Source organism: Pseudorca crassidens, chromosome 5 (genome assembly GCF_039906515.1).
Source record: "Pseudorca crassidens isolate mPseCra1 chromosome 5, mPseCra1.hap1, whole genome shotgun sequence".
In the NCBI taxonomy this organism is placed as follows: domain Eukaryota; kingdom Metazoa; phylum Chordata; class Mammalia; order Artiodactyla; family Delphinidae; genus Pseudorca; species Pseudorca crassidens.
The window spans coordinates 104,243,397-104,263,400 of record NC_090300.1 but is presented as its reverse complement, the minus strand read 5'-3'; the positions used below and the strand labels follow the sequence as shown (position 1 = coordinate 104,263,400).

General features: G+C 37.0%; 1 protein-coding gene across 4 annotated transcripts in view; it reads left to right on the top strand.

Annotated features, from left to right (window-relative positions):
- Nucleotides 1–20,004, top strand: part of EPHA6 (EPH receptor A6) — an 877,027-nt gene that overhangs the window by 589,423 nt on the left and 267,600 nt on the right. For all 4 annotated transcript variants that reach the window (XM_067739161.1, XM_067739159.1, XM_067739160.1 and 1 more), the window contains one exon: nucleotides 1,392–1,517. In XM_067739161.1, the coding sequence (XP_067595262.1) occupies nucleotides 1,392–1,517 (126 nt within the window). The remainder of the gene's footprint in view (nucleotides 1–1,391; nucleotides 1,518–20,004) is intronic.

Genomic DNA, 20,004 nt, shown 5'->3' with positions numbered 1-20,004 from the left:
CCACCAGGGAAAGAGGAGCAGCTACATCTGGTCAGCGACCAGATTTGGACCTTTGATTCTTATCCTCCCCTCCAGGGTAGACAATGGGTCCTTTCCAGGACAATGTGCAATTTGGCCATGGAAGCAAATACAAGAACGCAGGACAGGGCCGTTTCCACAGTGTAGTGGTCCTCCCTGTCACTGTGCCATGAAGTCTGTGCTTTACTGCCTAAGAGTTTCTGGAAGGGGAGAGACCACAGGACTAGGACATGAGTTCAGGAAAACCTAGTGCCTTAGAGTACAAAGGTCCGGGAGGGACTCTAAGGGGCTTGTTTTTATGTTTTGGAGGGGGAGAAGGTTTATGCTTTGTTTCCCCCATGTCCTGAGCTAGATCAAATGTAAAATATATGGGTACTAGTGGCTAAGTGAGCTGATTAAACGTTTTACAGAAATATCATAAAAATGTGTCTTATGGAACTTGTCAGCTCACTCTCTCTGAAATTACCAGCTCATTTTACATCGAGAATTAGGTAAATAAAATTTTGAGTCCAAGTATTCAAAGCTTTAATGGGATGGCAAGTGGGTGCGGGGAGACAAAAATAGAAAAGAGAATTGAATTTAAGTAACAAGAATGCTTACATCATAAAAACAAACAACCCGATTAATAAATGGGCAGAGGAGCTAAATAGACATTTTTCTAAAGAAGGCATACAGATGGGCAATAGACACAGGAAAAGATGCTCAACATCACTAATCATCAAGGAAATGAAAGTCAAACCCACAATGAGGTATCACCTCACACATGTCAGAATGGTTATTATCAAAGAGACAACAAAGAACAAGTGTTGGCAAGGACGTGGAGAAGAGGAAACCCTCATGCACCGTTGGCAGGAATGTAAATTGGTACAGCCACTTTGCAAAACACTATGGAGGTTCCTCAAAAAAGTAAAAGTAGAACTACTATGCAATCCAACAATTCCAATTCTGGATATTTTCCTGAAGAAAACAAAAACACATATATGTATGCATATGGCTGATTCACTTTGTTGTACAGCAGAAACTAACACAACATTGTAAAGCAATTATCCGATAGAAAGAGGTACAAACTTCCAGTTATTAAGTAAGTCATGGATATGTAATGTAAAGTGCAGGGAACATAGTCAATAAAATTTTAAAAGCTTTGTATGGTGGCAGGTGGTTACTAGACTTATCGTGGTGATCATTTTGTAATGTATAAAAATACTGAATCACTATGTTGTACACCTGAAACTAACATAATATTGTGAGCCATTTATAGTTCAGTTAAAAAAAAGAATGACTACTTTAGTACGTCACTCCTCATTTCAAATATTCACAAGATGTTTGATTACTAGAATACCCTTGAACTAATTCAGTCTTTTATTTTGTTGCAGTACACTTCCCAGGAATTAAAACTTACATAGATCCAGATACATATGAAGACCCATCCCTAGCAGTCCATGAATTTGCAAAGGAGATCGATCCCTCAAGAATACGCATTGAGAGAGTCATTGGGGCAGGTAAACATAAAGTCTACACTTTTGAAGTTACGATTCCTTAATGGGTTTGTAACTGGTTTATCAACATACTATTTTAAATCTTAGCAGTTTTAGTCACTGGAAAATTTTTTAAAATGAGAAGTAAAATTATTTTGTATATATGATGTTATTGTTTTAAAAAGTATTGCAAGTGCCCAAATTCAGTTTCCAAACAATGAGAAAATCCATGAAAGTTATTTTTAACATCCTGTAGTCATCCTTTCAGTATTGAGACAAATTACAATGAAACTAGAGTGATTCAGGAATTTATTTTGGAAATGCAACTTCAGGAGTTTGTCATAGGTTATTACAGATTTACTTAAAACCCAACGTCTACAGACATATACTATAATTAGTATTCACAGTGATGACCTTGAGGTCCTGCAAGATCCAGCAGTGTTCTGAGACTCACTGAGTATAAAATTAGGTTCAATATAGTTTTATATCATTTTAATGCAAACTAATAATTTCTGTATGTAGAATATTCAAATACTCAGAACACTATATTATTCAATTATTCTGGATAAATACAAATTTATTATGAACCAGACCCCAAGAATTTCTTCTGTACATTACTTAGGACACAGGCCAAGCCAATATAACAAAGAGGCCCCAGAATATAAATGTGTTCCTCTTGCAAGTCCTTGACCCAAGGTGAGTAATCCATGCTGGCAGAGGAGCTCTCATTCAAAAGGTCTTGAAAGGACCCAAGTTCCTTCTACTCTTTGCTCTGCCCTCCCCTAGCATGTTATCCTCTGAATGGTCAAAGCTGGTCACCAGCACATCTACCTTTTGGTCTATGAGAAGGAAAAGGAAAGAGTTTGGGCTCTTTGCCTTTGCCTTTAGGACAATTAGCTTTGTCTTTAAGGCAATAACCTGAAATTGCAAGCATGTCTATTCACGTCTCAATGGTCCAAATGCAATCACGTGGATACACTTAAATGCAAGAGAGTTTGGAAATATAATTTCTGACTGGGCAGCCATGCATGCAGCTAAAAAGGGGAGGGGAATGTGCTACTAAATAGAGAAGGAAGGCTGAATCCTGAAGGGGGGTGTTGTCCTCCTCTAGATGCTGGATATCCGTGTAATCCTTTAGAGAGAGCAGAACATACCATTCCAGCTGGGTATCATGTCTTTGCAAACACCAGAAGGCTTTCTTCCTTTCAAAACTCTTCTTCACCAGAAAGACTGGCTACATAATTTACAGGGACCAGTGCAAAATGAAAATGTAGAGTTCCTTGTTAAAAAGACTATTAAGAATTTCAAGACAGTGACAACAGAGCATTAAACAGCAGAGCACTTCTAAACTCAAGGTGCTGGGTGACTACACCCAAGAAGCTGACTATTTCACAGAGAGCTAGCACTACACTGGGAATTCCAGGGAATTTGGAGAGACCCCTTCCTTATGTCATTTCACTCCTTATGCACCATGGATCATCTCATCTCCTCCATGGCCTATTTTCCCTCTGAAAGCTGACACTAGGGTCCTATACACTTAAATCTTGATGCTCACAGCCAAAGAGTTTGTCTTATCAGAAAGATTAAGAACCTGGAATGGAACCAGATTCTCTCTTCTCTTCTGATGAACATAAAGCACGTCAATAGGCATTAAAGGCATAATTGAAAAGAGTGATTGCGTTATATCCATTAGTTTGGGGGTTCTTTTTCTTAAGACAGCAGAGGAATAGAAAAGAGAGGAGATTGAGTAATTCCATTGCACCCTATATTTGGCTTTCTTCCTCTGGCCCCTGAGAAAACAATGGTATGACCTTTCATACTGCATTGTTCCATACTCATGTAGGTACAGGAGAAGTATTTCTTGTTGTAGAGTTTTGTGCATATTTTAAACACCAATGTCTGAAATCTGTTGAGAGAGAAAAATCAAGTGTCTGAAGTGTGCAAAGTGTCAACTGAAAAAAACCCAAAACTACACAATTTAAAAACTGCGAGTTGAGTTCATTCATTGTCTTACTGAGGACTATTCCCTGGGAGACAGCCTCTCAGATAGCTCTGAGAAACTGTTCCAAAGAGGTAAAGGGGGATTTGGCAAGTGGGATACGTACAACCAAGCGCACATCTCACAACTTGGTAGAAGGTTGCAGCTAGTCATAGTCATGAAGAGGAACAGATATCTTAGTTAATGGTTTTAGTGCTTTTCTAAGTATGGGAAGATACAAGAATCCAGGTTCATAAAAATTTTCTCCAGAAAATATCTAACTAGTTGAAGACTTGTTCTGCCAGTTTTCCCAGAACACAGAGTGCCTTCATTCCTGATTTCTGCCCTGAACTCCTTTCAGGGTGTCTTAAAGGTCAGTGGCTGCAGTGGCTAATAACTCAGTCCTTATAGAGCTGGATGGCCAGTGCTAGTGACATTCTTTAGTTAGCAAGACAAATAAATTCAGTTTATCTTTAGTGTTTGGGTTTTTTTAACCAAAATATAATTTTATCCTGAAAAAAAGTATGACAGATATTGCCAAAGCAAACCATAACGATTAAAGAGACTATTTTAATATCACGGCCTCCCTACTCTGTCTAAACTCTAGTATGTCATAATGGGATTCATTTTTTTTGGCAAAGACAGAAGATGTATAGGTGTATAGGATTAACATCAGTGTCCCTTTTATAATTATTCATCTTTGACTATTTCAGCTTTCAAACAATATGCTAAGAGATCATTTACTATCTTCAGAAAAATCATAAAAATAAAAATGCTTTATGAGAAAAAGCTATTGTAATATAACTTCCCTCTTTGTGCCCCTGGCCTGTACTACTCTGTTGTTACTTAACCCCATTAGGTCATGTTCCTAAAGCTCAGCAGCAGTGTGAAAAAAACATTGTTCAGTCAAACAAAGGAATTAATAGAGTTTTCTAACATCCATGACATTGTAAGGGAGGAAAAACTTTCCGCTACCCTTCTAGGGTCTTTTGGCTGGTCTGTTAATTAAATTGGCGTAAGACATTAACAGGAGGAAAAAATCTAATTATGTACAACAGGAGCCCCAAAAAGACAATGAGAGGCTCTCACTGACAGGCAGGCAACTGAAGCTTATATGCCATTTTGAGCTGAGAAGAAGCGGGTGGGGTTTGGGGTTTCAGAAGGAAGGAAGACAAGTCATAGGAGGATAGGAAGAGCAAATGTTTGGTAAACAAATGTTTGCCAAGCCTTACAGAGACAATGGGGCACAGACGAATTTGATCTCAAGGCCCTGCCCCCTGCCCCCTGCAAGCTTAGGCACCTAGCTCTTAGTCTTTGTAATTATCTTTGATGTTAGCTCTCTTCCTGGACCAGGCCCTCTATCTAAGTGGTTTTAGGCAGTTAAGAGGGTGGTATAAAGCTCTCCTTGCATCTGTTGGGCCTCGATTATCTACATTTCAAAATACTCCTCGTGCCAAAGTGGCACCTTCTGGGGCAGCCCGCCCTGAACCTCATTAACATAATTGCACAACTGTTTACTTGCCCAACTTTTTACTGTCAATACTTTCCTCTGGTTGCATCGTATTCTTTACTTTTTCCCCACCCATTTGATTGTTTCTTCTCAAATTCCGTATCTTTATCATCTGTGTGCATTAGATATTCCTGTTCCCCTTGCAAGTGTAAATTAAAGGACTTAAGGGGAAATGTGGGTGCTGTACAGAGGGGGAGTGTTGTGGGGAAGATGGGAAAGAGAGGCAAGATATCAAGTCTTGATAATTGTCAGATGAAAGATATCAGGTCCCATGAAGGCACTGAGAGTAGCGATAGAGAAGGATGCTTAGATTCACAATTCATTGCTGAGGAAAAATCTGCAAGGCCTCCATGTTTTTTGGCAAACAAATAGTCAAGAATGCTTTCCAGGTTTCCAGTTGGGAGAAATATAATCATTATTTCTTAAATGTGTTATTAAAAAATGAACCCCAAAATAGTCACATTAAAAGAAAGAAAAGAGCATGGAAAATGATATCACACCTAACCTATGACATTTCTTAACATGTCCACTGAAAAATGTTTATTAGATGACTAATATCTACTTATAAAAAGGTACTGAGCTAATTAGATTTTTCATATTAAGTCATTATGCTTATCAAAGGCCTATGTATTCAACCTGTCTTCCACAACCTTTGTCCTGGGATTTTCAACTTTATAACAATCCAAATATGTGACAAATCCTTGGAAAATTTAATTTATCCAATATCTAGGCTGTATGTATATTCTTAAATTATATATGCTATCTTTCGGTGTAAATTTTACTATTTTTTAAAATGTGTTTTCTAGGACTTTTTTCTTTTGTATATCGCTATTATGTTTAATAGTGGCAGTTTATCTTTCTTAGTTCATCAATACAGGCCAAAATTTCCATGAAAATGCACATTTCCCTTTAAATGAAGTGAGTAGCTCTGTTGCATAGGAGACGATAAAGATCATCTATCTCCTTTGACTTTTTGCATGATAAAATGAAATACTGTGGCCAGAGGAAAACAGAAACAGTAAAACAGAAATTCCCAGGCTAAGAGAGCCAAGTCAGATTAGGGTAGAATCATTATTTTACACATACTTTGAGAGATAATGAGAAAACTAGTAAACTAAATTTTAATCATGGGCTGAAAAAGGTCATTGGAAGGCTATTTCTTTTTCAGGGTAATACTGAACCTAAACCATTCTATGAAAAACTTGCAGAGTATCTAAAATTTTGAAACATTATTCCACTGAAAAAAATCGTTCTTAGGTCTCTTAAGCCCATAGGGCACCCTTCTTATATTTGACCTTCCCTTTTTCCCTAGTCTCAACGGAAATGCATAATATCTCCCCATCATTCATATTTCTGTCCCTTTATCTGTACAAAACTCATTACCACCTCCACTATCTGCCTTGTCTTCTCCTGGCTTACTGTCACCATTATTTTTTCTCTTCCTTGAAAAGTCAGGAACTTTTAGCTGTTGGTTTCTCAGCAATCATCTGCAGGTAAAAGAAAGTCAAAAGGACAACAAAAAGGATATAAAAAGTGAATGTCAAATCAGTGATTTATTCAGCCTAATATTTGATTCCCTTATTGCCTTTCCCGTTTGAGGTCATAGTTGCACATGATAATGTGCAAAGCAAAATGCTTGCTTTATGTACCTTTCTTAATTCCTCTGCCATCCCTCAGCAAACCTCTTCTCTGTAGTTTAGAATCTATTAATTTTAGTTATCTTAAACTTTCTCATCCCCTTTATTATTTTTGTTCCTCTTCTACAGCTATAGTATAATTTTTTGCAACATGACAATGAGAAACGTAGGCAGTATTCCAGATGCGGTTGCACAATTTACTTTTACAAAGAGTAACTTGAATTTATGGCTCATTTCCTCTATCTTTAGATGAGATGATCTTATCAGATACAAATTTTGTCCTTGTCTTTCAACTTAAAGGATTTATGGTAGAGGTCAGATTCATTTTCTTTTCTAGGAAACTCCTTTGTCCAACCAATAGACTGAAAGTAGGATCAACAACAGATTCTGGCAAGATCTTTGTGCTTTTTACTCAAGAATTCCATAGCTTTCTAAATCAAATGGTGTAATGAAAGATGGGCTTTATCCTGTTGACAAAAAATTAAATCAGTCAATCTAACAAAGAAATGGAAAATTTTATTTGAGCCAAATTTGAGGATTTTAACCTGGGAAGAGCATCTCAGAAAGCTCTGAGAACTGTTCCACCTGATAGAAGTCAAAGCACAGTTATATAAGTTTTCTGAGACAGATGGCTGTAGATCAAATTACTTATTATTGAGAAATTTACATAATCCAGATCTAAGCATCATCATGGTGGGTCATGTGACCCCTTACAAGATCAAGAAGTAATGTTATCTTTTAAGGAGCTGTCTTGTTGATGCTAGGTGAATGTTGCTGTTTATGGTTGAGCAGGTATTTCTGCCCATGAGGGAGGTCTGGACGATAATGCAGATACACAATGCACAGTGGTGGGAGAAAGGAGGCCAGAAGGCAGAAAAGAATTTTTGTCTAAATTTTTCTTGTTTTGCCATAAAATATGAATTTTATTTCACAGTCCATTCTCCCTGGACATTATGATATGAATTAAAAACACAGAGACTGAAGGCACACCGATGCAGACTTGAATCACAGCTTTGCTACTAATTCACTCAGTGACCTTCTGCAATTTACTGATCTTTCGGAAATTTGCTTTATCTATAAAATAGATTCATAATAATAATAGTTATTTTGCAGGATTCATGTAAGAGTTAGAGATGACACATATTGAGGACCTGTCATGCTATAGACACTCAGTAAAAAGGTGGGAACGACTATTAGGTTAAAAAGAGTTATAGCTTTTATATTCAGTTAATATGGATAGAAGAATGACACTCTGTGCCCAACTCTCAACATATATTATGGTGTAAGATATTAAAATATTGCATATTGATGAAAAATTCAAAAGCTAATGGCTTAGGTAACTGGAATGATACCTATGATTTTCAGTTCGTTGAAAATTAGTAATTAAAAATGAAGTTTCATTTTTGTCAGTACAGTAAGAACTATGCCCATCTCAACAAATGCTTTTCTTTTTTCTTTTTGTTTTTAATTAAAGAAACTCAAAACTTAATTTTTCCTACATCTTGTGAGATTATAATTATCATATATGTGTTTATTTTTTATTTAAACAAGCCATACAATGAAATGAGTTTAACAAAAGAAATTTATTTCAATATCTTAATGTAAAATCATTGTAAATAAGTCATCAATTTATTCCTGGCACATCTAAGAACTTTGGTTAATTTATCAATTTTAATAGACTTTAACTTTATTTTACTTACATTTCAACACTACCTCTTATTTTGGGGGGCTATTTAGTGTACATTTGCTATCTCACATACGCATTTCTCAATCTTACAAGTTGCCTCATCATAGTAGTTGTTTGACAAATACTTGTTAAATAAATAAACAAATGAATAAATAAATAAATGACTGAAAGGATATAGAATTAGTTCCAAATAATTATTGTAAATGACTATGTCTATCTGGTTATCAACAAAAATCCTAATATGGAATTTAAAGTACAACACAATATAATATAAAATCGAATGCATATTATATACAAAGTATATAAAAATGAGACAAAAGACCAAATTTATAGAGGACAATTGTGAATTATAGTAGTTGAAATACTTTATATTAATAATTTACTTGATGAATTAGACCAAAATTATAGAACTTATTATATGCCTTTGCATTCACATAGTGAAATACAAAATCTTACAGAAAAGATTACACTGAGATTTTATTTTGTACTGCATTTGTATAACAGATGAGGTAATTTTGAAAAATTTTTATAACTTACGAGGGACTGATTAATTTTCAAACTTTTTTCCCCTTTGGCTTTTTCTTCTAATTTGTATATTGTTAAAATATTTGATGAAATGAAGGAAACTTGGCACCTATTTTCAAAAAAGTACTCCAAGGAGATAGGGGAAGACTGGATACATCTTATATACAAAGAAAAAAATAAAATAATGATACATTCTTTTAAGGCTAAGAGCCAAAATAGAAAAAAGAAGACCCACACATCAACAGCAACAGTTTTTATCCCTTATCATAGTATATTAGTTATCTCTTGCTACATGACAAATTGCCCTAAAACTTAAAGCAAGAACATTTACTATCTCAGTTTTTATGGGTCAGGAATTCAGTCATGGCTTAGCTTCTGCAAGGTTGTTCATAAGGTTGCAATCAAGGTGTCAGCTAGGGCTGTGGTCTCATCTGAAGGCTCAAATAGTCAAGGATACACTTCGAACCTTATTTATATGGCTTCTATCAAGGTACAGTTTGAGAGTTGTTGCAATGAAAGCCTTAATTCCTCATTGCCAGTTGGCTGGAGAACACTCTCAGATTCCTGCCACGTGGACCTCTCCAACATGGTAGCTTAGTTCATTAAACCCAGAAAGAGAGTCTGCTAGCAAGATGGAAATCACAATCTATTGTAACCTAATCATGGAAGTGACATCACATCACTTTGCCTTATTGCATTGGCTATAAATATGATACTAGGTCTAGGCCACAATGGGAATCGCACAAGGGCATGAATACCAGGATGCAGGGATCATTGCAGGCCATCTTTGAAGTCCACCTATCTCATATAGTAACTTCCAAACTTGAAGTTCATTTGGAGTTTTAAGTTTAATATGAATGTATTAAAGATGGCAGACTCATTAAAAATACATTTGGGGGATAAGTTCATATAAAAATTGGATACAGTTGTAAATTTCTCTCTTGTAAAGAAGTAAAAGGTTGTTTATGTTCTACAATTATTTAATAGTGCTACACACTCAATAATGCTGCCTGAGAGACCATGTGCATTCTTACATTGGTGAACAAAAAGATGTGAATTATATGATTATATGATTTGCTTATGCCACACTGTAGTTCTTCTAGCATAAGGTAATTAGTTGATTGTTCCCATAGTGATACTTGTGTTCTCAGTCTAATTGTCTGTGTATTTAACTAAAGGCTTTTGTCTTTGTAGCCTGTCCAGGTTATTTATTGCTATGTTACAACCCATCCTCAAACTAAATGGCTTCAAATAATAATTGTTTCATTTATTCATGATTCTATGGGTGAACAGTCTGGGCTGGGCTCAGGTGGAGCTGGGGGTTTTGTCTTTTGGTCTCACGTGAGGTCACTCCCATAATGGTGGCTCAACTGAACATGTTGTTGTCAGGTGGTTTGTCTAGGGGGTTCTAAGCAGGGATGATTCATCTCTGTTCCATATGGCTTCACCTCCACCCACAGGCTAGACATCTCAAGGTAGTGTTTCAAGCAGATGAGAAAAAGAGTTGTAAGACCTCTTTAGACCTTGGCTCTGAACTCCTACAACCTAATTCTGACACTATATCTTGGTCAAAGTGAGTCACAAGGCCAGCCCAAATGTAACAAAGTGAAGAAACAGATTCTACCTCTTGATGAGAAGAGGAACAAAGTCACATTGTGAAGGGGCATGCATACAGAGTTGGGAGGAATTTGTAGTCATGTTTTACAATCCACCATATAGCTGATGGTATAAAAAATATCATTATTTTTCAAGCCTAGTTTGAATAACATATTACGAGTTTATTTACTATTTTGTCTCCAAGACCATTTTTGCTTTGCACTCCTAATGAATGATATTCATGTTTTCCTTATTTAGCAACTATGAGTAGGTACTATGAAGTTTACTAAAATGAATAAAAAAGGAACTCAGGCTCAAGAGGGAAGCTAAGGAAAGTCTAGTATATAAGGTAGAAAGGACAAATATAAAGAAGCAGCATCTTAAGTGAGCAAAAGATACATATAAATCACTACTGAAATTCAAAGAATCTGGAGATAACTGCAAACTAGTCAATCAGATCACATAAGGGAGATGGCATTTGAAAGAGAAGGATTGCCAAAATGAAGAAAATGCAGTTTAGACAGGGGGAGAGAGAAGTGATAGAATAAGAGGCGTGGAGATTGTGAAGAGCAATTTTGGGCAATTTCAAGAGATTTTAGAGGTGGGTGACACTTGCTCTTTATTATACCTAATTTCTCTTCAAAGCCTAGGATTTTCCTTTTTCTTGAAGCAAATACAACTCTAGTCCTGCTTCTTAGCTATTAGTAATGGTTAGTGCCTTTTCAGTTTTAGTTTTTAATGACTTAGAAAGTGTAAAATGATTAAAGAAAAGAGGAATGTTTTTTGCTTTTATCGGGCAACTAATAAAAAGAAAATGACTTTCTATTTCATAATTGTTGTGAGAAGCAGATGAGATAAAGTAGAGTCTAATTAACCATCCACCCTTTATCAGAACACTGCCAGTGAAAATGTCCACTACCTCACCAGAAAGTCTATTCCCTTCCTTAGGAGCAGTTCCAATAAATCGAGAATCTTTGTGAGTAATTTTTTGTGTGTATGCTTCCTTATAGCCCTGTATATAATCTTAAAACACTACACACTGGTACTGGTTCTGCAAAATTGAACTTATACAAAGTAAACCTAAGCCTTCTTCCGCACTACTCCATGACCCTTCAAATATTTGAAGACAACATGTGAACCTCATAAATCTTTCCTTTCTTGCCTAAATTGTCTAAACCTTTCAAACATTTCCATCTGACATGCTTTCTGGATACTTCATCATTCTGATCACCTTCCTCTGGAGAACTAGAGTTTTTCTCTAAATCTTTTCAGAATTGAGCTCAATATTCCAAATATTTTCTAATCAATGCAGAAACCAGGGTAGCACCATTCCTTCTAGGCCTCAATGCAGCCTGAGTTTGCATTTGCTTTTTGAAGAGTTGCCACACACTGATGGCATAGGGACAGTTTACTACCAGCTTATCCCCAGTGATCTTTCTCAAATGAGTTGCTTTTAAGCCAGGCCTATTTCTATACTTGTTCAATTGACTTTATGATGCTGGGCTATATTTTATTTATATGGCCACAGTGTATATCTATATAAACCATATATATTGTCTATCTATCCAAACTTACATGTTTTCTCATAGTCCCACTTTATAAATATTCCTATTAAATTTCATCAGGTTTATACAGGTGAATTTTCCTAAACTATCCAGGTCGTTCTCTATCTCAATTAGATTAGGCAGTACAATTATCGTCCTTTCCAGTGTCATTCCTGAGTTTTTCTGCCTTACAATTTAGCTGTGTGTCTTTATAATAACTAAGCTCAGAGCTCCCTGTGCTGCAGTTATTTAGTATACTTTCTAATTTTTTTCTTTTTTAGGATAATTGTGTTTGCATTGTTGGAATTCTTTATTTTATAGATATCTATCCTTCACTCTTTATAGAATCTCTGAACATGAATTTGTACTCAATCTGTAGACAATTTTTTAAACTGCCACCCTGAAGTTTAACATCTACAATTATGGACAAGGCTTTTTTCCTAGGCTGTTAGGTATCTTAAAATTAAAATGATCAGTTTCTCCCAAGTTCACACTTCAAAGGGCTTTATTCAGAACTAAATCAAAGTAACAGTTCCTGATAACTTTTTGAAAGATGGAAACAGCAGCAAGGCAGGAATTTATGATCATTTTTAGCCCCTCATTTATTGCTTTCATGGTGGAATAAATAAACACAGGATAGGAAGGTGTGTTATGTAAGGATTGTTTAGAACTTGAAGCATATGGGCTTTCCATGTAGTCTAATGAAGTTCTTTATTTAAATGGAAACCTCTGATACTCTGTTCCTGCCAGAATCTATCATGTTTTCCTCCTTTGCTTCATCCTATCAGGAAAGGTAGTCTCTCTTTGATATTAATAATAAGCAAGAGTTACTGAAGTTTATAAGCTTGAGACAGGTTTTATTTGTCATCTCTTTCACTCCTCACAATGCTAAAAATCACAAGAATTACATATGCCCATTTTGCAAACAAGGAAATTAAGACTTAGAGAGATTAAATTATTTGGTCAGAATGAACCAGCTTATACATAATAAAGCCATATTCAGCCACAGAGTACTCTGGTTTCAAGCCCATGCTCTTATTAACCACTACTTTATTACAGATAACTTTTTTTTTTTACCATCTTTATTGGAGTATAGTTGCTTTACAATGGTGTGTTAGTTTCTGCTTTATAACAAAGTGAATCAGCTATACATATACATATATCACCATATCTCCTCCCTCTTGCATCTCCCTCCCACCCTCCTTATCCCACCTCTCTAGGTGGTCACAAAGCACCCAGATGATCTCCCTGTGCTATGCAGCTGCTTCCCACTAGCTATCAGTTTTACATTTGGTAGTGTATATATTTCCATACCACGCTCTCACTTGGTCCCAGCTTACCCTTCCCCCTCCCCCTGTCCTCAAGTCCATTCTCTACATCTGTGTCTTTATTCCTGTCCTGCCCCTAGGTTCTTCAGAACAATTTTTTTTTCTTTTTCTTAGACTCCATATAATGTGTTAGTATACGGCATTTGTTTTTCTTTTTCTGACTTACTTCACTCTGTATGACAGATTCTACGTCCATCCACCTCACTACAAATAACTCAATTTTGTTTCTTTTTATGGCTGAGTAGTATTCCATTGAATATATGCACCACATCTTTATCCATTCACCTGTCAATGGACATGTAGGTTGCTTCCATGTCCTGGCTATTGTAAATAGAGCTGCAGTGAACATTGTAGTTCATGACTCTTCGAATTACGGTTTTCTTAGAGTATATGCCCACTAGCAGGATTGCTGGGTCATATGGTAGTTCTATTTTTAGTTTTTTAAGGAACCTCCATACTGTTCTCCATACTGGCTGTATCAATTTACATTCCCACCAACAGTGCAAGAGGGTTCCATTTCCTCCACACCCTCTCCAGCATTTATTGTTTGTAGATTTTTTGAAGATGGCCATTCTGACTGGTGTGAGGTGATACCTCATTGCAGTTTTGATTTGCATTTCTCTAATGATTAGTGATGTTGAGCATCCTTTCATGTATTTGTTGGCAATCTGTATATCTTCTTTGGAGAAATGTCTATTTAGGTCTTCTTCCCATTTTTGGATTGGGTTGTTTGTTTTTTGATATTGAGCTGCATGAGCTGCTTGTAAGTTTTGCAGTTTAATCCTTTGTCAGTTGCTTCATTTGCAAATGTTTTCTCCCATTCTGAGGGTTGTCTTTTTGTCTTGTTTATGGTTTCCTTTGCTGTGCAAAGCTTTTAAATTTCATTAGGTCCTATTTGTTTATTTTTGTTTTTATTTCCATTTCTCTAGGAGGTGGGTCAAAAAGGATCTTGCTGTGATTTATGTCATGGAGTGTTCTGCGAATATTTTCCTCTAAGAGTTTGATAGTTTCTGGCCTTACATTTAGGTCTATAATCCATTTTGAGTTTATTTTTGGTATTGTGTTAGGGAGTGTTCTAATTTCATTTCTTTACATGTAGCTGTCCAGTTTTCCCAGCACCTCTTATTGAAGGGGCTGTCTTTTCTCCATTGTATATTCTTGCCTCCTTTTTCAAAAATAAGGTGACCAGCCTTCCCTGGTGGCACAGTGGTTGAGAGTCCGCCTGCCGATGCAGGGGACACAGGTTCGTGCCCCAGTCTGGGATGATCCCACATGCCGCGGAGCAGCTGGGCCCATGAGCCATGGCCGCTGAGCCTGCGCGTCCAGAGCCTGTGCTCCACAACAGGAGAGGCCACAACAGTGAGAGGCCCGCGTACCACCAAAAAAAAAAAAAAAAAAGAAAAAGTAAGGTGACCATAGGTGCATGGATTTATCTCTGGGCTTTCTATCCTGTTCCACTGATCTATATTTCTGTTTTTGTGCCAGAACCATACTGTCTTGATTACTGTAGCTTTGTAGTATAGTCTGAGGTCTGGGAGCCTGATACCTCCAGCTCCGTTTTCTTTCTCAAGATTGCTTTGGCTATTTGGGGTCTTTTGTGTTTCCATACAAATTGTGAAATTTTTCTTCTAGTTCTGTGAAAAATGCCAATGGTAGTTTAATAGGGATTGCATTGAATCTGTAGATTGCTTTGGGTAGTAGAGTCATTTTAACAACGTTGATTCTTCCAATCCAAGAACATGGTATATCTCTCCATCTGTTTGTATCATCTTTAATTTCTTTCATCAGCATCTTATAGTTTTCTGCATGCAGGTCTTTTGTCTCCTTAGGTAGGTTTATTCCTAGATATTTTATTCTTTTTCTTGCAATGGTAAATGAGAGTGTTTCTTGATTTCTCTTTCAGATTTTTCATCATTAGCGTGTAGGAATGCCAGAGATTTCTGTGCATTAACTTTGTATCGTGCTAGTCTACCAAATTCGTTGATTAGCTCGTTTTGTTTTCTGGTAGCATCTTTAGGATTCTCTTTGTATACTATCATGTCATCTGCAAACAGTGACAGCTTTACTCCTTCTTTTCTGATTTAGATTCCATTTATTTCTTTTTCTTCTCTGAATCCTGTGGCTAAAAGTTCCAAAACTATGTTGAATAAGAGTGGTGAGAGTGGGCAGCCTTGTCTTGTTCCTGATCTTAGTGGAAATGGTTTCAGTTTTTCCCCATTGAGAAGGATGTTGGCTGTTCGTTTGTCATATATGGCCTTTGTTATGTTGAGGTAAGTTCCCTCTATGCCTACTTTCTGGAGGGTTTTTATCATAAATTGGTGCTGAATTTTGTCAAAAGCTTTCTCTGCATCTATTGAGACGATCATATGGTTTTTCTCCTTCAATTTGTTAATATGGTTTATCACAATGATTGATTTGCGTATATTAAAGAATCCTTGCATTCCTGGGATAAACCCCACTTGATCATGATATATAATCCTTTTAATGTGCTGTTGGTTTCTGTTTGCCAGTATTTTGTTGAGGATTTTTGCATCCATGTCATCAGTGATATTGGCCTGTAGTTTTCTTTCATTGTGACATTTTTGTCTGGTTTTTGAATCAGGGCGATGGTTGCCTTGTAGAATGAGTTGGGGAGTGTTCCTCCCTCTGCTTATTTTGGAAGAGTTTGAGAAGGATAGGTGTTAGCTCTTCTATAAATATTTGATAGAATTCGCCTGTGAATCCATCTGTTCCTGGGCTTTTGTTTGTTGGAAGATTTTTAATCACAGTCTCAATTTCGTTGCTTGTGATTGTTCTGTTTATGTTTTCTATTTCTTCCTGGTTCAGTCTCAAAAGGTTGTGCTTTTCTAAGAATTTGTCCATTTCTTCCGGGTTGTACATTTTATTGGCATAGAGTTGCTTGTAGTAATCTCTCATGATCCTTTGTATTTCTCCAGTGTCAGTTGTTACTTCTCCTTTTTCATTTCTAATGCTATTGATTTGAGTCTTCTCCCTTTTATTCTTGATGAGTCTGGCTAATGGTTTATCAATTTTGTTTATCTTCTCAAAGAACCAGCTTTTAGTTTTATTGATCTTTGCTATCGTTTCCTTCATTTCTTTTTCATTTATTTCTGATTTGATCTTTATGATTTCTTTCCTTTTACTAACTTAAGGTTTTGTTTCTTCTTTCTCTGATTGCTTTAGGTGTAAGGTTAGGTTGTTGAGATAATTCTTGTTTCTTAAGGTAGGATTGTATTTCTATAAACTACCCTCTTAGAACTGCTTTTCCTACATCCCATAGGTTTTGGGTCATTGTGTTTCCATTGTCATTTGTTTCTAGATATTTTTTTATTTCCTCTTTGATTTCTTCAGTGATCTCTTGGTTATTAAGTAGTGTATTGTTTAGCCTCCTTGTGTTTGTATTTTTTACAGATTTTTTCCTGTAATTGATATCTAGTCTCATAGCATTGTGGTCAGAAAAGATACTTGATATGATTTCAATTTCCTTATATTTACCAAGGCTTGATTTGTGACCCAAGATATGATCTATCCTGGAGAATGTTCCATGAGCACTTGAGGAGAAAGTGTATTCTGTTGTTTTTGTATGGAATGTCCTATAAATGTCAATTAAGTCCATCTTGTTTAATGTATCATTTAAAGCTTGTATTTCTTTATTTATTTTCATTTTGGATGATCTGTTCATTGGTGAAAGTGGGGTGTTAAAGTCCCCTACTATGACTGTGTTACTGTCGATTTCCTCTTTTATGGCTATTAGTATTTGCCTTATGTATTGAGGTGCTCCTATGTTGGGTGCATAAATATTTACAATTGTTATATCTTCTTCTTGGATTGATCCCTTGATCATTATGTAGTGTCCTTCTTTGTCTCTTGTAATAGTCTTTGTTTTAAAGTCTGTGTTGTCTGATATGAGAATTGCTACTCCAGCTTTCTTTTGATTTCCATTTGCATGGAATATCTTTTTCCATCCCATCACTTTCAGTCTGTATGTGTCCCTAAGTCTGAAGTGGATCTCTTGTAAGCAGCATATATACGGGTCTTGTTTTTGTATCCATTTAGCCAATCTATGTCTTTTGGTTGGAGCATTTAATCCATTTACATTTAAGGTAGTTATCGATGTGTATGTCTTATTACCATTTTCTGAATTTTTTTGGATTTGTTATTGTAGGTCTTTTCCTTCTCTGTGTTTCCTGCCTAGAGAAATTCCTTTAGCATTTGTTGTAAAGCTTGTTTTGTGGTGCTGAAAATCTTAGCTTTTGCTTGTCTGTAAAGCTTTTAATTTCTCCATTGAATATGAATGAGATCCTTGCTTGGTAGAGTAATCTTGTTTGTAGTTTTTTCCCTTTCATCACTTTAAATATGCCCTGCCACTCCCTTCTCGGTTTTAGAGTTTCTGCTGATAGATCAGCTGTTAACCTTATGGGGATTCCCTTGTGTGTAATTCGTTGTTTTTCCCTTGCTGCTTTTAATATTTTTTCTTTGTATTTAATTTTTGATATTTTGATTAGTATGTGTCTTGGTGTTTCTCCTTGGATTTATCCTGTGTGGGACTCTCTGCCCTTCCTGGACTTGATTGACTATTTCCTTTACCATATTAGGGAAATTTTCAACTATAATATCTTCAAATATTTTCTCAGTCCTTTTCTTTTTCTCTTCTTCTTCTGGACACCTATAATTCAAGTGTTGGTGCATTTAATGTTGTCCCAGAGGTCTCTAAGACCGTCCTCAATTCTTTTCATTCTTTTCTCTTTATTCTGCTCTGCAGTAGTTATTTCCACTATTTTATCTTCCAGGTCACTTATCTGTGCTTCTGCCTCAGTTATTCTGCTACTGTTTCCTTCTAGAGAATTTTTAATTTCATGTATTGTGTTGTTCATCATTGTTGATTTGCTCTTTAGTTCTTCTAGGTCCTTGTTAAACGTTTCTTGTATTTTCTCTATTCTATTTCCAAGATTTTGGATCATCTTTACTATCATTACTCTGAATTCTTTTTCAGGTAGACTGCCTATTTCCTCTTCATTTGTTTGGTCTGGTGGGTTTTTATCTTGCTCCTTCATCTGCTGTGTGTTTCTGTGTCATCTCATTTTGCTTAACTTACTGTCTTTTGTGTCTCCTTTTTGCAGGCTGCAGTTTCGTGGTTCCCGTTGTTTTTGGTGTCTGTCCCTGGTGGCTAAGGTTGGTTCAGTGGGTTGTGTCGGCTTCCAGGTGGAGGGGACTAGTGCCTGTGTTCTGGTGGATGAGGCTGGGTCTTGTCTTTCTGGTGGGCAGGACCACATCTGGTGGTATGTTTTGTGGTGTCTGTGATCTTATTATGATTTTAGGCAACCTATCTGCCAGTGGATGAGGTTGTGTTCCTGTCTTGCTAGTTTTTTTCCATAGGGTGTCCAGCATTGTATCTTGCTGGTTATTGAGTGGAGCTGGGTCTTAGCATTGAGATGGAGATCTCTGGGAGAGCTTTCACCATTTGTTATTATGTGCATCTGGGAGATCTCTGGTGGACCACTATCCTGAACTGAGCTCTCCCACATCAGAGGCACAGCCCTGACTCCTGGCTGGAGCACCAAGACCCTGTCAGCCACATGACATCAGTCTTTCAGAGTTCCACTCCAGTGCTCCATTGTCCACAACCTCTCAAAAAGGATTCTTTCCTTGATGGTTAAATTCTCTGGCCCTTCTCTTTATTCTCTCCTGTATCTTGAGCTCCAGGTGTGGTCCTCAGGCAAGTCCCTTCATCTCTCCATGGCTCTGTTTTATCTTTCGGCGGACTGACTTGGACTCTGGCGTGCTGCCTGCTGGCCATGCCCTCAACCCCTGCCGCTGCCACAGAGAGCAGACAGTGCCACAGATAACTTTTTATGTTTGTGAACCTACACTTCCTCCATAAGGATATCTTCTTCCAGCACTTGTGCAATTGCTATTTCTTAAACTATCCTTCTTTACCACAATCTTTATTTGTCTTAGGTGAATTTGGCTGTTTCTTCCTTCTATTCCAGCCATCTGTCGATCTTTTATCAATAGTCATTTCCCAGCTCCATGATGTGAGAACTGCATCCTAGTTGCTGAAAGATTGCTGTGATCTGTAGGGGTAGATTGGGTTGTCACTACTACCACTAACTAACTCTATGTACATTGATCCACCAAAAAACCAAGCGCCTTAGCGGGACGAGCATTGATGTGGATATTGACTATTATCATGAGGTCATTCTTTAAGGTGAGATTACACATTTCCCTCATTTGAACCATGATTCTCATTTCTTATATGCTACATCAACCTTTCAGCAAACCCTGTCAGCTCTGTCTTCAAAATGTATCACAGATTTTAGCCATTTTTTAACACTTCACAGCTCTATCCCTGGCCCAACCCACCAACATCTCTCCTGGCCTCCTTTCTCCCACCTTTTCCCTTCTGTAGTATGTTCTCCACCCATAACACTGGAAGATCCCTTGGGATGTAAAGCAGATTGTTTCAGTCTGCTCAAAACCCTCTAATCACTTCTTGACTCATGGTAAAAGCTGGTTCACCTACCCAGCTCCCTCTTTAACTTCATCTCCTATAACCTCTCCCTCGCTCACTGCTCTTTGGAACCAATTTCTTCCTTCCTCTTCTTCAAACATGTCTCATGGACTCCCATCTCAAGACCTTTGTACTTGATGCCCCATCGAGTTACACCATTGCACCTCCCTCACATCCTTCAACCCCAGGGCAATG